The sequence below is a fragment of the Triticum aestivum genome, chromosome 5D (assembly GCF_018294505.1).
Source record: "Triticum aestivum cultivar Chinese Spring chromosome 5D, IWGSC CS RefSeq v2.1, whole genome shotgun sequence".
NCBI classification, from domain to species: Eukaryota; Viridiplantae; Streptophyta; class Magnoliopsida; order Poales; family Poaceae; genus Triticum; species Triticum aestivum.
In genome coordinates this window covers 338,107,726-338,127,816 of record NC_057808.1, presented here as the reverse complement: position 1 = coordinate 338,127,816, position 20,091 = coordinate 338,107,726, and the positions used below count along the sequence as shown (strand labels likewise).

At 49.6% G+C, this 20,091-nt stretch overlaps 1 protein-coding gene and 1 pseudogene across 1 annotated transcript; both read right to left on the bottom strand.

The window, feature by feature from the left end:
- Window positions 1–853: 853 nt before the first annotated feature.
- Window positions 854–1,676, bottom strand: LOC123124842 (low molecular mass early light-inducible protein HV90, chloroplastic). The gene has a single exon (XM_044545393.1). The coding sequence runs from the start codon at window positions 1,556–1,558 to the stop codon at window positions 1,040–1,042; it is 519 nt and encodes a 172-aa protein (XP_044401328.1). The 5' UTR covers window positions 1,559–1,676; the 3' UTR covers window positions 854–1,039.
- Window positions 1,677–17,628: 15,952 nt separating this feature from the next.
- LOC123124841 (low molecular mass early light-inducible protein HV90, chloroplastic-like) lies at window positions 17,629–18,262 on the bottom strand (annotated as a pseudogene).
- Between the last annotated feature and the right edge of the window lie 1,829 nt (window positions 18,263–20,091).

Below are 20,091 nucleotides of genomic sequence, written 5' to 3'. Positions count from 1 at the left end.
AAAAAGTCATAGGAAATGAGATGACATATATTTTAAATCCTGTGAATAGGAATAGGAACGGAGATGCCCATTGATTCACATCATAGGATTTTTTCCATTGAGTCTAGGCTAGGCTAATGTTTATTTTCTTATGAAATGTGGAGGATAGGAAGAATCCCTCCATAGGAATATGATTCCATTCCTATAAAGCAAAGGGCTCTAAAGAAAATTTTTCTATAGAAATCCTATCCTATGAAATTCCTACAAGATTCCTCTAAACCAAAGGAGGCCTGAGCCGTTGAATCCATTTGCTGTCCTGCCATTCATAAAGACTGCATGACCCACTCTATTTTTCTTTTAGAATATAAGCTACATACACACCAGAATACTACTAAAGGCCCAAATCCCCATGCACATGAAGGGTGATGATATCAGGTGCATCTGAGCCTGGGCTCAGAATTGAGTTTTCGCTAGAACCAAGCCTATTGTAGTAGACTATCACTTTGTCAAAGAAAGAGCAGAAAACAAGTTACTCAACATTCATTCTATATCCAAGGCGATCAAGTTGCAGATGGGTTTTCAAAGCCCTTGATAGTCAAACAACAAGAAGTTTTGGCGCAACCTCAACTTAGATAGTTTTTTTTTTGAGGAGCAACGGTCCCCCACTGACTTTTATAAATCAGCAGACAACAGCATCCAAGGGGCATGTTTGAGATGCCTTTACGTATTCCGTGCGTGTATAGTTTGTTAGGATTGTTGTATATTCTGGTTCGGTTAGTGTAGATCTATGTCTTGTATAGTTTTTGTATGGATCAAGTCTACCAGAACCAAAGTAACCATAATGTAAATCCTGACCACGCACCCCATATATACACGAACGAGTCCCTGCTAGCCGATACAGCAAACTCATCCACCAATGTCTTGTACTATTACCATTTTTATGAACAGTCTTTAATTAGTAGTACTGCAAAGAATACAAGGATGATCAGCTCTCATCATTTACATGTCCTACTAGTACTAGCTACAGGTTGTGTTATCCGGTCGAGACAACAAAGCTAGTTTACACGTTGATAAAAGGAGCGCCGGTGATGATCTCGGTGGCGGCGAGCGCGACGAGGCCGAGCATGGCGAAGCGGCCGTTCCAGAGCTCCGCGTTGGCGTTCATGATGGCGCCGGCTCTGCCCTCGGCGCTCTCGCCCTGGAGCAGCGGCACCAGCGAAGCCACGGACAGCACCGCCACGGTGTAGGCGAACCACGCCTGCCCGGTGCCGCTGCCGAGCTGCGAGAGGAGCCCGTCGCCACGGCCTGCCTCCACCGCAAGCGCCGTCACGAAGCCCACCATGGCCAGCCGTCCGTTGATGCGCTCCGGCGCAGGGCCGCTGAACGCCAGCGCGTCCCAGATGGAGGTGCTCGCCTTGGGTTTGTTTGGCGGTGGTGCGCTCGGGCCCTCGGTCTGTGCCCTGACGACGAGGGCGCGTCGGCCCAGCGCTGGCAGAGACCGGGCGCCGAAGCGGCTGGCCGAGCCCCGCGGCAGGACGGCGGCACCGGCGAAGGAGCTCATGGCCATCACAGTAGCCATTAATCAGCCGTGGATGGAAGGCGCAGAAGGAAGCTACAGATGCTGCAACAGGCAAAGATGGTTGCTAGTACAGTTCTGATTGTTGTTGTGTCGCTGAGTGTTTGATGATGTATTGTGTCGAGAGAGTGGGCAAAATTTATAGGCCGTGCTCCGCGAGGGCCAACCCGTGACGAGCTGCGCGCGGTGGTCGCGGCGATGCCCACGTCGCGAACTGCTCCCGGCCATGAATTACCCTCTACGTGGAGCGAGGCAGCGACTACGCGGACGTGGAGACCACCGTGCGGAGGGCTCCAGGAAACGCCAATGAGATAGACAAGTTTCGAAGGGGGACTCCAGAATGGACAAGAAGCTTGTGTCGACGCTCAGCACTATGTGATGTCATTCAGGTTTTGTTTCTAGCTCAAGCTAACCAAAAGACTAAAGAGACACGTATCTGTGTACATACGCGAAGCCTTGCATGCAGGAAGGCAGCATGTAAACTTTATTTTTTTTTGGCGGGTATATGAACTTTATACTTGCCTTCAACATTGACCCTTAAACCACCTATGCCTGCATTGGTCCGTAGGTTGGTTCGGACGCGGCTTTTTCTTGTAAACGAGACACAAGCTTTGGGTCTCTCTCCGTGTGTGTGGATGGGGGGTGGGGTTTGGGGGGTGCTTTGCGGACGTCCGGACCACTGCCACGCCCGTTCCTGACTATCGTAGACCACCAAAACCCCTCCTCCCTTACCCACGTGCTTTCCTGCCAGATACTGGTCAGCGCCGCATTCATGCCGAACCAGAGCGGATACGACCTCTCACTGGAGCCGACATTGAAGCGACGCCGGCTGAGAGCGCCGCCCGCGCCGCTTCTCGGTGAAGACGACGTCTCTCCGCATTCAAACAACACCGGTCCATCCGTCTGCCTCCATTAAGCGCACAAAGTTGCTGAGGAATCTACTCCGGCACTACCCATCCGTCCCTCTGCGGACCACCATTAAGGACCTCGCCGCCTGCCCTGCTCTCCGCCCGCTATTTAAATCGCAGGCCGGCAACGTAGCTGCATCCATCCACCCTCCTCCCCTCTCTATCTCCTCTCCGCAGAACACCCACCATGGCCTCCTCAAACTCCAAAGCTTTGTGGGAGGGCCTCTCCTCCGACCAAAAGAAGGAGCTCGCAGCCATTGCTGCCGAATGGCATGCCACAAGGCGGACGAGCTCATCGGAGGCCGACGCTGAGCACGCGCCAATGACAAAGGCGGCCGCCGCCGAGCCGGCACCAACATCCTCGCCGGCCAATGCTGGCATCACCTTGGCGAGGCCCGTGTCCACTACGCCGACATGGCGTCGGAGGAGCGGGAGACCACGTTTCGGCAGGCGCAGGGCGACCAAGCCTACAACGTCCGCCTCCTCGATGAGCATCGACGCGTGGAGGAGCTACTCATCTCCGGCATCGCGGCGGACGTGGTGGTGGACGAGCAGGAGGCGTCACTCAAGTCCTACCACTCCGCCTGCGACATCCGTCGCGACCGCTGGCGCTACCATCAGTATCAAGAGGATTTAGAGGCCGCCTAAAATGAGATCGACTAGGCGGCCGATGAGGTTTACGGGCCCGACTCCGACGACAGCGACGAGGTTGGTAGCTCCGCGACGACCGCAACACACTGCCGCCGGCCCGTCCGCTGGTGCAACCGGCAGCGAGAAAGAGTAGTGCATGGTAGGTCGTCGATGCTGGGTCCCAAGAAGGCCACCGCTCCTCCCCTCTCGCTGCAACTAAGCTTGGTGAGCCGATCCTCGTCGGCTGATTAGCCATTGCGGAGGTGGAGGCAGAGCTGGAGACTGCGAAGGCGGAGCTGGACCTCCATTTCACGGTGCTCATGCACGGACGGACGCCGACGATTATTTAGATTAGGGTTTAGTTCAAATATGTCCGAAATGTAATGGATTTTGTCTGGTTTATATGAAATTCAGTCCATTTGCATGAATTCCGTCTGGTTAGTTGAAATGCGGTTTGAAACGTATGCGGATAGCGTTGGATGGTCGGCTCCATTTGCATGAACTCCAACTGTTGTCACTATCCGAGAGAAGCGCGCAAGAATGCATATAATTAATCTCACCCATTCCAATCTCGGCCCCATGTCGCTCCCACAAGCACCCTGAGCGCCAACCCTAGCGTCGCCGCCTCCTCCCTTTCCCTCTCCTTCCTCCTCCTTGCGCCGCCAGGGAAGCCCGCGTGGCTGCAGCGGCGGCGGGGAGTCTCCTCCCACCTGCGTGTCTTCCCGGGTAGCGGGGCCTCAAGCGTGTGGGGGCGCGATCCTTATCTAGCGGCCAATGGTGGCATGGCGGCTAGGCGCATGTGTGTGTGTGTGTGGACATGGTGACAATACATTGGCGTCGTGGATCCGTGGGTGCAGTGGCTCGCACAGGGACGCTCGGCTGGTGGCAGATCTGGCTGCGGCCATTTCTCCTGGCCTTTGAGGCGCGCATTGTTCCTGTGACGCCCCCGATTCAATCGTACACTAATCATGCACGCAAATGTGTACGATCAAGATCAGGGCCTCACGGAAAGATATCACAACACAACACTACAACATAAATAAGTCATACAAGCATCATAATACAAGCCAGGGGCCTCGAGGGCTCGAATACAAGTGCTCGATCATAGAAAAGTCAGCGGAAGCAACAATATCTGAGTACAGACATAAGTTAAACAAGTTTGCCTTAAGAAGGCTAGCACAAACTGGGATACAGATCGAAAGAGGCGCAGGCCTCCTGCCTGGGATCCTCCTAACTACTCCTGGTCGTCGTCAGCGGGCTGCACGTAGTAGTAGGCACCTCCGGTGTAGTAGGAGTCGTCGTCGACGATGGCGTCTGGCTCCTGGGCTCCGGCATCTGGTTGCGACAACCAGGTAGAAGGGAAAGGGGGAAAAAGAGGGAGAAAGCAACCGTGAGTACTCATCCAAAATACTCGCAAGCAAGGAGCTACACTACATATGCATGGGTATGTGTAAAGGGCCATATCGGTGGACTGAACTGCAGAATGCCAGAATAAGAGGGGGATAGCTAATCCTGCCAAAGACTACGCTGCAGCCCACCTCCATCTTGCAGCATGTAGAAGAGAGTAGATGGTAAGTTCACCAAGTAGCATCGCATAGCATAATCCTACCCGGCGATCCCCTCCTCGTCGCCCTGTTAGAGAGCGATCACCGGGTTATATCTGGCACTTGGAAGGGTGTGTTTTATTAAGTATCCGGTTCTAGTTGTCATAAGGTCAAGGTACAACTCCGAGTCATCCTTTTACCGAGGGACACGGCTATTCGAATAGATAAACTTCCCTGCAGGGGTGCACCACATAACCCAACACGCTCGATCCCATTTGGCCGGACACACTTTTCTGGGTCATGCCTGGCCGCGGAAGATCAACACGTCGCAGCCCCACCTAGGCACAACAGAGAGGTCAGCACGCCGGTCTAAATCCTATGGCGCAGGGGTCTGGGCCCATCGCCCATTGCACACCTGCACGTTGCGAACGCGGCCGGAAGCAGACCTAGCCTAGCAGGCGTTCCAGTCCAATCCGGCGCGCGCCGCTCAGTCGCTGACGTCACGAAGGCTTCGGCTGATACCACGACGCCGAGTGCCCATAACTGTTCCCGCGTAGTTGGTTAGTGCGTATAGGCCAAATGGACAGACTCAGATCAAATACCAAGATCTCGTTAAGCGTGTTAATTGATGTAACCACGGACACCGACCAGGGCCAGGCCCACCTCTCACCTAGGTAGTCTCAACCTGCCCTGTCGCTCCGCCACAAAGATCCACCCAGAGGGCCGCCGGGACAAAGGTCCTTTCAGCCCCCAATCCGTGAATCACTCGCGGGTACTCCTCGAGCCGACCCGACTTTAGTCACCACATGTATCATGTATAAAGTATATAAGTATATACCCGTGATCACCTCCCAAGTGATCACGGCCCGATAGTATAGCACAGCAGACGGACAAGAATGTAGGGCCACTGATGGAAAACTAGCATCCTATACTAAGCATGTAGGATTGCAGGTAAAGGTAACAACAGTAGTGGCAAAGATAGGCTATGCAGGAGAATAGGATTAACAGAAAGCAGTAACATGCTACACTACTCTAATGCAAGAGTATAGAGAAGAATAGGCGATATCTGGTGATCAAGGGGGGGCCTTGCCTGAAAGCTCAGCCGAGAAGGAGGGGTCGTCAACACTGTAGTCGTACTGGGTAGCAGCGGCGTCGGTCTCGGTGTCTAACGAGAGAAGAGGGGGAAGAAACAATAAATACAATGCAAAAAAAGCATGACGATGCATGACATGATAAAGCGTGATGCTAGGTGTGCCCAATCGCGGTAGTAGGTGATACCGGCGAAGGGGAGAAACAACCGGGAAAGTATTCCCGGTGTTTCGCGTTTTCGGACAGCTGTACCGGAGGGGGAAAGTTGCGTGTTCGATATGCTAAGGGTGTGTGGTGGACGAACGAGCTGTGTATCCGGATTCGTCTCGTCGTTCCGAGTAACTTTCATGTAGAAAGTATTTTCATGTGAGCTACGGTTTATTTTATATTAATTTTAAAAGATTTAAATCGTTTTTAGGATTAATTTAATTATTTTAATTCAACATTATCCAGAACAGTGTTTGCTGATGTCATCATGACATCAGCATGACGTCAGCAGTCAACAGAGGTGTTGACTGGGTCGCTGACGTGTGGGTCCCACTGGTCATTGACTGTTTAGTCAGCAGTTTAATTAGACAGAGTTAATTAGGTTAATTATCTAATTAGTTAATATAAACAGAATTAATTAAGTTAATTATTTAGTTAATTAATTAATTGATATATATTTTTTAATTCCCTTTTTTAGAAACGTTCTGGGCGTGGGCCCCTCGTGTCATGGGCCCAAGGCCTTAGCGGGCGCACGGGTGGCGGTTAACGGGGCGGCGCCCGAACGAGGGGCGGACCGAGCCGCAGCGAGGGGGGGGGGTACGGGCGCCACGGCGGGGCTCGCCGGCCGTCCATCTCCGGCGAAGGAAGCAGGCGTGGAGGGGTGCGGTTGCGGGCGACTACGGCGCGTGTGGGGAGGCCACGCGCATCGGTGCGGGGAGGCGGCGAACGCGGCCTGACGACGAGCGCAACAGGGCTTGCGGACGGCGCGGCCAGCGGCACAGCTCTGGCAGGCAAGGGCGCGGGCGAGGCCACGCACGAGCGGGCGAGCGCGGGGCTGCAGTGGCTGCGCCGCACGAGGCAGGAGGTAGCAGCGGGGCGAGCGCGCGCGGGGTGGACGGTGGGCGCGGTGACGGCGCTCGGCAAGCGTCGCAGCGAAGCGGGGACAGGGACGGCGGCGTTCGGGTGAGGCGCATGTGCGCGGACGAGGCAAAAGGGGCAGTGGCCGCGGGCAAGTGCGGGCGCGCGCGGGCGGAGCGCGGTGACCGCGGGGTGAGGGAGAGGGGCGGTCGCGGTCCTCACCGCGGTTGTAGGGAACGTGGCAACGGGGGGCGAGGAGGAGACGGAGACGACGTGCGTAGAGGTAGCAGGCCGGTGGGGAGGTCCGGCGAGGTGGAGGGCGGCGACGTAGCTCCGGGCGGCGGGGATCGTCGGCAGCGTCGGCGCGGTTTGTTCCCCCTCCCGATCCAATCGGGAGAGGGGGGAGGGAGATATTTCGGGGTAGGAGTGGGGTGTCGGTGGGGTTCGGGGTCTCACCGGGTGGGGGATAAGGGAATTGGGGGGGGGTGGCCGGTTGGGCCAGTTGGGCCGGCCTGGCTAACAGCTGGGCCAGCTGGCCCAGTGGGGGGGGGGGTCTTTTCTAATTTTTTTGTTAGTTTGTTTTCTGTTTTTGTATTTTCTTTTCTTTATTTCTTTTCTTTTCTGTTTTAATTCATTTTAAGTATTTAGGTCTTTTATAAAAGCATGGATCCCACACCATAAATTCCTAGGCATTTATTTGCACACCCCGAACATTTTTCTTTTAAATTTTGAAAAACTTTTATTGTTGACATTATTTTGAATTTAAATTTTGAAAAGTTTTGATCCAACACGATATTAACAATAGTAACCGGGGTGACGTGGCACCGTTAACGTGGGATTACTGTAGCTTAATTACCCGGGCGTTACAAAACTCCTCCACTACAAGAAATCTCGTCCCGAGATTTAAGAGGGGAGTAAGGGGGAAAGTTCTGGTTACGAAATTCTAGCGAGGGTTCTCGGTCTTCGTTACTCTTCTCGAAGAGGTTGATCCAATACATTGATGTCTTAATTTCTCTGCTTGAGGTCATCATGATGAAGCCATCATCCTTTCTTCGGAAATTTCATCGTACTTACGAAAGGACAAGGGGTAACTTCGGAAGAACGGACCTTACAAGGTTGACTATCTGGCAGATAACATCGGGGAAGGTGCCAGAAGGTAACCCTCGAATTGAAACCTTAAGAAAATATCGAGAGCAAAGTAAGGAGGTATCATGGGAAGTTTCGAGCGGGCAGGCAATCGTTCAATGCCTTTTACAAGGCACGAAAGGGGTTCAAAGAAACGAGAATAAGTATTGTGTTTAATACCAGAATTAATCACTAGGAAGGTGGCTCGCGAATTACCTACGAAGCCAAGCGTAAGGGATAACTTTGAAGCAGGGATATACAGGAGAGTCAGGTTTCGATCCTGTGGAACTGTGGGTTATGGGCCCACCATGTGGATTAAAAGAAGGAAGGGCGTTGACATCTTGCACGGTCATGATAGCATGGCATGTCAGAGAATAACCGGTCAGTTATGTTGGCAATAACATCAATACCAAGGGCGAGGGACAAAGAGAACCATTTTCCTGCTTGTTGAAACGAGGCGGACCATTAGGCAAAGTTCTCGTCCATCGGTGGATACCAGAATGTCATCAACAATAGTAACAGGTTCTTACTGACAGAGTTGTACACCGAGTGCTTACAAAAGCAGTGACTTATTACTGCTTAGATCATATAAATCACCAGAAAGGTTAATCAAAACAATGGAAAGGAAAAGGGTGATCATCAGATTAAACAGAACAATGGAAGGAGAAAATGTGTTTAAACACATATTTGAGGGGTATATCCTTCCCAAGGACAAGCAAAGCATGGTATCCATGACAAGAAATAACGTAGAAAACCATTTAGTAAAGGGGGAAGAAATTTCATGACATTACCCATACAACGGTGTTTGGATAATTGATAAAGAGAATTAGCATTGTGCTACAAATGCTTTTATTGATGATCGGAGTAGCACAGACATGCTTCGAGATAGCATTGACATGGTCATCGGGTAAAGATTAGGCTATGGATACACAAAGGATCCATCAAGAACAACCTATAGAATAAGTCTTACAATTTCCTCATGGAAGAATGGCCAAACTTGTTAAAAAGGATACGATAATAATAGGTACTCCGCCCAGGTGTGCTAGGCATGACATCACCTTACCGGGTCTTATAAAGACCAATGTTATAACTCTTGGAATTATGTTCCAATCATCATATCTGAGCGAGATTCAGATCTGATTGGTGTCAGGATAACTCAGACTCAGGATGCCCGAGAAGAAAAGAAAAGTGCAAAACAAATCTACGAGACGACATTGTAAGATTCTCGGGAAAGGTACAATGGAAGCGAGTGCCGAAACAAGAGTTCGTCATTTAAACCAAGGAGAGGCTGAGGAGTTGGCTGATGGACTCAGCGACAATTCATCGAGAATTCCAACAAGTTGGATTTCCACAATTATGTGAACAAGGAGATAACATTTGTTGGATCAAATGAATATAATGAGGTATGCTCGAGGAAAACATACACAATTAAACATTGGTTGAAAAGTGCACCCGAAATATGGGCTTAGGTAGCATGATCAATGTTAGAATGGTGATTCGATAACCAATGGTCTAAGAATGAATTATCGACCATTAACTTCAAAGCAATAGGGTTGCTAGAAGTTTTGAAGTCGCGCATCATAGTTCAATTGACGGTCCTCCGGTTAGAAACAACACGGGGACCAAGGAAGGAACGGATATGGCAAGAAGTATCACCTGTATCAAGAATTCCTAAGAGGTGGTGAAATTCTCATGACATTCTTGACATAAAAGATGGTAATACTCCAAGGTAAAGAACAAATGCTGGATAGCAAGGATCTCAAGGTATAACACGAAACACGAACAAGTTTGTGTTGGAGGGAAGGCAATAAAGTGGCCGATGATAACACAACTCATCGAGGGCAAGGATGGTATTTCTCTTCATGAATTCAATTGATATCCTGGAAGAGCTCAGAATGCTGATGATGATCATGACACATTTGTCGAGATATTCCATGAAGATGTAATCGATCGGCGATGACATCAAGTCAAAGGAATGATGAAGCGAAAGGTTATTGGAACCCTGGGTACGACACAAACTCGAAATCAAGTTTGCTGTTCAAGGCGAAATGATATGACGAGGAAGATCGACATAAGCTTAGCTCATCGTCGAAAGTTGTGCTCCGGGGAGAAGGACCAGGTAGCACAGTTAAAAGTTTGCACGATAATGATATAGCCGATAAGGCTAGGAATGACTTGAAGGATTATTAAACTCGTAAGCAACAAGAATTACTTAGAGTTATTGAATCGGAGTGCGGAATCGATTCACTTATCGGTGTTCTGGGTTGACAAACAACCCAGCACCCATGAAGTGACAGCGACAGGGAAAGGTAGTACTTCATAAAAAATTCATAAGATGTAGAGTAATGGCATGATATCCTCCAGATATCAGGGGTAATACTTGAAGGTAGATCATAATAGAGGTCGGGCAGACGCATTGATCTATAAAAGACAAATGTTTTAACTTGTCCGAGAAATGGGATCAAAGAAGAACAATCATGGTCGGAACCACTGTTGCAAAGGATCATTTTTTTTTGACAGAAAGACTATAAGGGAACCCCCTACAGTATAATTGGTGCAACAACCCCAAATTGCAAGTACCATGCCTTGAACCTGGGTGAGTGGGAAGGCATCAGCCCCTTCCCACCACTAGGCTATGCAAAGGATCAATTCACAGATACCAGATGATAGTTATCAAGGAAATAGTTATTATTACAAGAAGCTTTCATGATAGGATCTACATCGTGTCCATGGGCATGAACACAAAGTTCAAGGTCGACTCCCACTTCTTTAATGCATAACCTTTCATTCACTTCTCGCCTTCAACGAAGTTGTGGTGTTGAAATTTTATCTGTCATAACACTACTAGAGTATGACCCGTAGTAGTTTCCGGGTTCACACAGATTAGAAAAAAGGCATATGTCCAACCCATCGTGGCCTCTTAGGAACATATACCACAAGTTTCAAGAGTAAATATCACCAGCTCGAAAGCAGAGCAAGGTTGAGAAAGCAGAGGATACAATTTACCAAAGGCATTATGTATCCGAGAGAAGGCTCACAAGGTTATTGAATATGAAGGACGCTGTTGGATAAAATCCATTAAAGGATCTGCCGGTCCATAACAGAGCTGATGTGAGCATCGGCACACCACCAGAGGAAGTAACAATGCAAAGGCATTGGATTATAGAAACAACTGACTAATCCAGAGCTCAAATGCGAAGGAATTGTGATTTTCAAATCAAGGGATCAGAAGCAATGTTCTGATTAGGGATGGATAAGTTGAATAGTCTTAGGGGTACAATCGACGGCAATTAGATTGGTTGAGAACCAGCTCATGTTCAAAATGATGTCTGAGCCGGAAGATAATTTTAAAAGGATCAATTGAGGATTGCGTGCATTCGCACCATATTGAATCAAGGGACTCGAAATGATAATGACAAAGGATACTAATGAATATTGCTAGTCATATGGAACGCAACCATAATGCAAGCAGACAAGTATTTGCAGAGTAATAGCGGGCAGAGGATTATCAAAAGATCAGATAGTATTTCAATGTGTCTTGTAAATCATATAAACAACGGGGGGAGAGTGGATAATCGGTAAGTGCGAGGAATTATCCGTAGAGGGTATTCATGTGGCAAGAACTGCAAGGCAGTAGGCACAAAGGATTCTCGGAATAGCGGGAAGTAGTTCAGGGTATCTTGTACTAACAAGGGTAATCGAGATTGAAGGTATGGATGGCAACTATAAGTAGCTATCCATAGGGATGTCTCGGTGGTGGTGAATTTGCAAAGGCGGTGGGCACAAGTGTCTTGGTAAAACGTCGAATAGCATCTTCGGAAACTTCGGGTGCAGCAGACGATCATCGGTAATAAGGTGCTCTCCGGGTGAAAGTGATCACAAGATCCTAATGTTAGATTTAGTAAAAATTTATTTAACCCGAATAGAAGAGAGATTGGAGTCCCAGAGTATAGACGAGGAATAAAAAGATCCTAATACCACCCAATGGCGACGTGGGCCTGTAAGACACACATCCATTTTAGTAAAAGTTTTTGCAATGTCTAGACTCGACTTCGGCCAAGGAGTGTGGAAGGGGGATTCCTACAGGCAGTCGGCTCTGATACCAATTTGTGACGCCCCCGATTCAATCGTGCACTAATCATGCACGCGAATATGTACGATCAAGATCAGGGACTCACGGAAAGATATCACAACACAACTCTACAACATAAATAAGTCATACAAGCATCATAATACAAGCCAGGGGCCTCGAGGGCTCGAATACAAGTGCTCGATCATAGAAAAGTCAGCGGAAGCAACAATATCTGAGTACAGACATAAGTTAAACAAGTTTGCCTTAAGAAGGCTAGCACAAACTGGGATACAGATCGAAAGAGGCGCAGGCCTCCTGCCTGGGATCCTCCTAACTACTCCTGGTCGTCGTCAGCGGGCTGCACGTAGTAGTAGGCACCTCCGGTGTAGTAGGAGTCGTCGTCGACGATGGCGTCTGGCTCCTGGGCTCCGGCATCTGGTTGCGACAACCAGGTAGAAGGGAAAGGGGGAAAAAGAGGGAGAAAGCAACCGTGAGTACTCATCCAAAATACTCGCAAGCAAGGAGCTACACTACATATGCATGGGTATGTGTAAAGGGCCATATCAGTGGACTGAACTGCAGAATGCCAGAATAAGAGGGGGATAGCTAATCCTGTCGAAGACTACGCTTCAGGCCACCTCCATCTTGCAGCATGTAGAAGAGAGTAGATGGTAAGTTCACCAAGTAGCATCGCATAGCATAATCCTACCCGGCGATCCCCTCCTCGTCGCCCTGTTAGAGAGCGATCACCGGGTTATATCTGGCACTTGGAAGGGTGTGTTTTATTAAGTATCCGGTTCTAGTTGTCATAAGGTCAAGGTACAACTCCGAGTCGTCCTTTTACCGAGGGACACGGCTATTCGAATAGATAAACTTCCCTGCAGGGGTGCACCACATAACCCAACACGCTCGATCCCATTTGGCCGGACACACTTTTCTGGGTCATGCCTGGCCGCGGAAGATCAACACGTCGCAGCCCCACCTAGGCACAACAGAGAGGTCAGCACGCCGGTCTAAATCCTATGGCGCAGGGGTCTGGGCCCATCGCCCATTGCACACCTGCACGTTGCGAACGCGGCCGGAAGCAGACCTAGCCTAGCAGGCGTTCCAGTCCAATCCGGCGCGCGCCGCTCAGTCGCTGACGTCACGAAGGCTTCGGCTGATACCACGACGCCGAGTGCCCATAACTGTTCCCGCGTAGTTGGTTAGTGCGTATAGGCCAAATGGACAGACTCAGATCAAATACCAAGATCTCGTTAAGCGTGTTAATTGATGTAACCACGGACACCGACCAGGGCCAGGCCCACCTCTCACCTAGGTAGTCTCAACCTGCCCTGTCGCTCCGCCACAAAGATCCACCCAAAGGGCCGTCGGGACAAAGGTCCTTTCAGCCCCCAATCCGTGAATCACTCGCGGGTACTCCTCGAGCCGACCCGACTTTAGTCACCACATGTATCATGTATAAAGTATATAAGTATATACCCGTGATCACCTCCCAAGTGATCACGGCCCGATAGTATAGCACAGCAGACAGACAAGAATGTAGGGCCACTGATGGAAAACTAGCATCCTATACTAAGCATGTAGGATTGCAGGTAAAGGTAACAACAGTAGTGGCAAAGACAGGCTATGCAGCAGAATAGGATTAACGGAAAGCAGTAACATGCTACACTACTCTAATGCAAGAGTACAGAGAATAATAGGCGATATCTGGTGATCAAGGGGGGCTTGCCTGGAAGCTCAGCCGAGAAGGAGGGGTCGTCAACACCGTAGTCGTACTGGGTAGCAGCGGCGTCGGTCTCGGTGTCTAGCGAGAGAAGAGGGGGAAGAAACAATAAATACAATGCAAACAAATGCATGACGATGCATGACATGACAAAGCGTGATGCTAGGTGTGCCCAATCGCGGTAGTAGGTGATACCGGCGAAGGGGGGAAACAGCCGGGAAAGTATTCCCGGTGTTCAGCGTTTTCGGACAGCTGTACCGGAGGGGGAAAGTTGCATGTTCAATATGCTAGGGGTGTGTGGTGGACGAACGGGCTGCGTATCCGGATTCGTCTCGTCGTTCCGAGTAACTTTCATGTAGAAAGTATTTTCATCTGAGCTACGGTTTATTTTATATTAATTTTAAAAGATTTAAATCTTTTTAGGATTAATTTAATTATTTTAATTCAACATTATCCAGAACAGTGTTTGCTGACGTCATCATGACATCAGCATGACGTCAGCAGTCAACAGAGGTGTTGACTGGGTCGCTGACGTGTGGGTCCCACTGGTCATTAACTGTTTAGTCAGCAGTTTAATTAGACAGAGTTAATTAGGTTAATTATCTAATTAGTTAATTTAAACAGAATTAATTAAGTTAACTATTTAGTTAATTAATTAATTGATATAAATTTTTTAATTCCCTTTTTTTTAAAACGTTCTGGGCGTGGGCCCCTCGTGTCATGGGCCCAAGGCCTTAGCGGGCGCACGGGTGGCGGTTAACGGGGCGGCGCCCGAACGAGGGGCGGACCGAGCCGCAGCGGGGGGGGGGGTACGGGCGCCATAGCGCGCCGGCGGCCACGGCGGGGCTTGCCGGCCGGCCGTCTCCGGCGAAGGAAGCCGGCGCGGAGGGGTGCGGTTGCGGGCGACTACGGCGCGTGTGGGGAGGCCATGCGCATCGGTGCGGGGAGGCGGCGGACGCGGCCTGGCGACGAGCGCAGCAGGGCTTGCGGACGACGCGGCCAGCGGCACAGCTCCGGCGGGCAAGGGCGCGGGCGAGGCCACGCACGAGCGGGCGAGCGCGGGGCTGCAATGGCTGTGCCGCACGAGGCAGGAGGTAGCAGCGGGGCGAGCGTGCGCGGGGTGGACCGCGGGCGCGGTGACGGCGCTCGGCAAGCGTCGCGGCGAAGCGGGGACAGGGACGGCGACGTTCGGGCGAGGCGCGTGTGCGCGGACGAGGCAAAAGGGGCAGTGGCCGCGGGCAAGTGCGGGCGCGCGCGGGCGGAGCGCGGTGACCGCGGGGTGAGGGAGAGGGGCGGTCGCGGTCCTCATCGCGGTTGTAGGGAACGTGGCAACGGGGGGCGAGGAGGAGACGGAGACGACGTGCGTAGGGGTACCAGGCCGGTGGGGAGGTCCGGCGAGGTGGAGGGCGGCGATGTAGCTCCGGGCGGCGGGGATCGTCGGCGGCGTCGGCGCGGTTTGTTCCCCCTCCCGATCCAATCGGGAGAGAGGGGGGAGGGAGATATTTCGGGGGAGGAGTGGGGTGTCGGTGGGGTTTCGGGGTCTCACCGGGTGGGGATAAGGGAATTGGGGGGGGGGGGGGTTGGCCGGTTGGGCCAGTTGGGCCGGCCTGGCTAACAGCTGGGCCAGCTGGCCCAGTGGGGGTGTCATTTCTAAAAAAATTTGTTAGTTTGTTTTCTGTTTTTGTATTTTCTTTTCTTTATTTATTTCTTTTCTATTTTAATTCATTTTAAGTATTTAGGTCTTTTATAAAAGCATGGATCCCACACCATAAATTCCTTGGCATTTATTTGCACACCCCGAACATTTTTGTTTTAAATTTGAAAAACTTTTATTGTTGACATTATTTTGAATTTAAATTTTGAAAAGTTTTGATCCAACACGATATTAACAACAGTAACCGGGGTGACGTGGCACCGTTAACATGAGATTACTGTAGCTTAATTACCCGGGCGTTACAGTTCCCCTCTTGGGCGGCGTGCGGCAGCGGGCATCATTGGGTAGGACTGGCTCGCGCGGCTTGGAGCGCGTCTGGTGTGGTGCCGGGGCGGAGGTTCCTTGCTGCACAGGCGAGGCTCTTTTGGTGGTCGACGACGTGTGTCAATGAGCATGTTCAGAAGGCCGACTTGTCCATGCTGATTCGTGCCACCGCGTTGTGCTCTCCTGACCTGGTGTTCGGTCATGCATGGTGTCGGTCTGAGTTGAGCTCTCTTTCACGGTTGTGCTGTTGACGGATCGGCATCGATGGGCAAGGGCAAGGCGGTATTGGGTCCCCCCCCCCCCCCCCCGCGTTCATCGGGACTGGTAGCTTCATTGTTTTATCTTGGAACATTTTCTATGCTCATCATACATCATCACATGTTCCAAGCCACAATTTGGCTCTTTTGGGGGTTCGATTGCTATATTTATATTAGTTAGTGCATTTTCAGGCATTTAGTGAATATAATTCAAATTTGAATTGTAAGTGTATGAAATAGTTGGCAAAATTTGATTGAAAAATACTATTTGTATTCTTTAGTCTATGCATAGGCTTTACTCAAGAAAAGAAAATGAATTCAAACATTTGGGTGCCAAGCCTCAACCTGGAACATGGAACTTATCGATTTTTAATTTATAGAAAAAAGCCAAACAAAATCTAAACAACATGAAACCTAAGATGGTATCATCATATGGTATCAATATGCGAGGTAAAAATTTGACAAGGTTTTGCAAAAGTTATGACATGTACTGCTTGAAAATCGGACCAACTTGGAGAAAGAATTTAAGTTTCGAGAGGGAATGTGCCAGAAGGTGAAGTGCCCGTTGATTCATCGTTTGACCTTAAATAAAATCTAAACATACACCATCACAATTTGACCTTCTTCGAGGTTTGTTTGCTATATTTAAGTCATAGGGTGAATTTCTAGGCATTTAGTTAATATAATTTAAATTTAAACTGCAAGTACATGAAGCTTATTGATGTGTGGTCTATTGGTGGTCTTTAGTCTATGTTCAGGCCAACATAGAGCTCGTTGATACTTTGAGAACCAGATTATTTTTTAACAGTTCTAAAAAAGTGCAAACCAAGTGTGAAAAATGCATTTTGATTCTTTAAAAAAAGTGGAGGTTGGGGCTTGAACCTCCACTTCGTCTCATGTTAAACAAACAAAATAAATTTAAAACAAAACAAAATAATAACCCAACGCTTGTTAAAAAACGTGGCACAACTAGGACTCAAACCTAACACCTCCACTTCTTCTTTTTTTGCAGGAAAATGAGATTTTTATTGCTTAACCTTGGGGATCTCCACTTATTTCTAATTCCTTGCTATAACTACTGAAGTACACTATGCCATTTCTTGTGTCTATATTGTAATGCTATACGTATTGTAGTTAATACAAATACATGTAGGAAAGAAACAGATGATCCGTGTGCTGAATGACCATTGGTGGAGGTAAAGAAAAACTCGGCAAAGCACCTGAGACACGTGGCAAGAAAAATTTGCATCGTTCTAGCCGCCAAACACTTTATTTTGTTGAATACCCTCTTTTGATACTCTGCAAAGCCTTTGCCGGATAAGAAACTCAGTATACCCTGCTTTGTGCGAAGGGTATATGCCAAACACCCTTTACGGAGTGCAACACTAGGTAAAGACTTTGCCAAAGTTGAAATGACCGTTATCTAGTATACTAACGTACTCGACAAAGAAGCAAATTTCAGTACATAGAAAGATCATCTCGAATGGCTCTGCGGTAGTATGAACTGTCTTTAATTAGTACTCCCTCCGTAAACTAATATAAGAGCGTTTAGAATACTAAAATAGTGATCTAAATGCTTTTATATTAGTTTACAGATGAAGTATAAGCATTACAAAGAATATGAGGATGACTAATTCTCGTCATTTACATGTCCTAGGTACAGGTTGTGTTATCCGGTCCACGGTAAAGCTAGTTTTACACGCCGATGAAGGGCGCGCCCGTGATTATCTCGGTGGCGGCGAGCGCGACGAGACCGAGCATGGCGAAGCGGCCGTTCCAGAGCTCCGCGTTGGCGTTCATGATGGCGCCGGCTCTGCCCTCGGCGCTTTCGCCCTGGAGCAGTGGCACCAGCGACGCCACGGACAGCACCGCCACGGATTAGGCGAACCACGCCTGTCCGGTGCCGCTGCCGAGCTGTGAGAGGAGCCCGTCGCCGCGGCCTGCCTCCACGGCGAGTGCAGTCACGAAGCCCACCATGGCCAAACGCCCGTTGATGCGCTCAGGCGCGGGGCCGGTGAACGCGAGCGCGTCCCAGATCGAGGTGCTTGCCTGTGTCAGGAACAAATATCAGAAACCTGGCACAGAACCGAGTAACACTATGTAGAGGCTTAACTGATACTGCACCGTGTTGCTTATGTGGATATGTACCTTGGGTTTGTTTGGCGGTGGTGAACTTGGGCCTTCGGTTTGTGCCCTGACGACGAGGGCGCGTCGGCCCAGCGCAGGCAGAGACTGGGCACCGAAGTGGCCGGCCGAGCCACGCGGCAGGACGGCGGCACCGGCGAAGGAGTTTATGATCATCATGGTTGCCATTAATCAGACGCGGAAGGTGGAGGAAGGAGAGAAAGGAAGAATCGGCTAGATGATTACTACTCCCTTTGTAAACTAATATAAAAGCGTTTAAATCATTATTTTAGTATTCTAAACGTTTTTATATTAGTTTACGGAGGGAGTACTTGCTGTTTGTGTGTGTCGCCGAGTGTTTCCTGGTGTCCGCGCGAGCCAACCCGTGACGAGGTGGCCGCGGTGGCCGCGACGGTGCCCACGTCGCTAGCAGCTCCCGGCCGTGAAATGAATATCCTCTACGTGGAGCGAGGCAGCGAGCACGAGGGCGTGGAGACCAACCCGCCAAACAGAGAAGTTGCCAAGCATCGAGGACAAGCTTCTGTCGGCGCACGGCAGTACGTGATTTGGTTTTTGTTTCTCGCCCGAGCTAATCGAAAGCAGTTTGAGAGACACGTACGTCATGTAAACTTGGGAACCTCGGAGGCAGGAAAGCAGCATGTAAACTTTCTCACGTGAGTCTCATGCCGCATGCATACGTTGATCTGACGTTAGTGGTACTTGGTAAGAAACTATGAAAATTATTATTTTTCTTTACAATGGCTCAATAGTGGTACTAGGGCCATCAAGCCTGCACCACACCTGATGGTATGTCGAGTGGGGCGAATTCACAATCCATACCAAAGTCGCATGGGCCTAAAGTTCAACGGCGTGGTTGTGGCACTCAGTCGCGAGGAACCTCCTTGGCAACAGTTCGCCTTGGTCGACACCGAGGAGGAGGCCGCCCGCTGCAGTGGGTTGCAGCCCGCAACCGGTCGCATTCCCGCCGTAATTATTTTTAAATAGTTTAGTAGTAAAATGATAGTTGTTGTTCAAGAAACATCTATCAACAAGGCATAACCACGACTCTCAACTAGTCCGAACCTTACTAGGTCTCTCATACTCCCATTCTCAACCTCCAATCAAGCCTTGCTCTTGCTCTAGAGAGGGGGAGAGTGACCCCTCCTCTTGAGTTTATTAAAGTGGGACTGAATGAGTTACTCGTCCACGAGGGACCTTATATAGCCTAAAGTAGGATCGAAGCCATTATCACAACAAGAGTCCCTTAGAGTCTGAGTCATCAAAGTCTTCTTTGTGCCGATCAATAAACTTAGTCTGGAGTACTTGTTTTTATGTCTTTGTCTTGTCGATGTTCTTGAAGCCTTGACAGTCACTTGATGAGCATTGGTGATGTCCGGGGTAAGGTGCTCATCGAGGAAAGGAGGGCAACAACTTGCCACTTGCTAGTCCCCATGACATTCTTGGTGATTTTCCCTGTCATCATAAACTCTTTGTGGGCATCTTCATGGCCTATGTGAACTCCATTTTAACTTCAAGAAATATTCCGCGGGAATCTGGGTCCTTGTCACGCCCAATATGCGATACTATCCTAAAGAGACCCGAAGGCCCCACCAAGGATAGAACCGCATATTGAAACGCTTTTGCAAGGTGGATATCATTACATCAACATTACATAATATTTGGGGATACATACAAGGCATACAAATGTCGCAAGAATACATCAATACATCATACATAAGATCAACATCCGACTACGGATGAAACATAAACAGAAACTCAAACGACATCCACCCTGCTAACCCAGGCTGCCGACCTGGAACCTATCCCCTGATCGAAGAAGAAGCAGAAGAAGAACTCCAAACAAACGACATCGCTCTCGCGTCATGATCATCGCACAACCTGTACCTGCAACTGGTGGTGTAGTAATCTGTGAGCCACGAGGACTCAGCAATCCCATTACCATGGGTATCAAGACTAGCAAAGCTTAATGGGAAAGGAAGGGGTAAAGTGGTGATGTT

Bases quoted from the DNA above. Each gene is read 5' to 3' on its own strand.
- LOC123124842 (XM_044545393.1), bottom strand. From the start codon at position 1,558: ATGGCTACTGTGATGGCCATGAGCTCCTTCGCCGGTGCCGCCGTCCTG.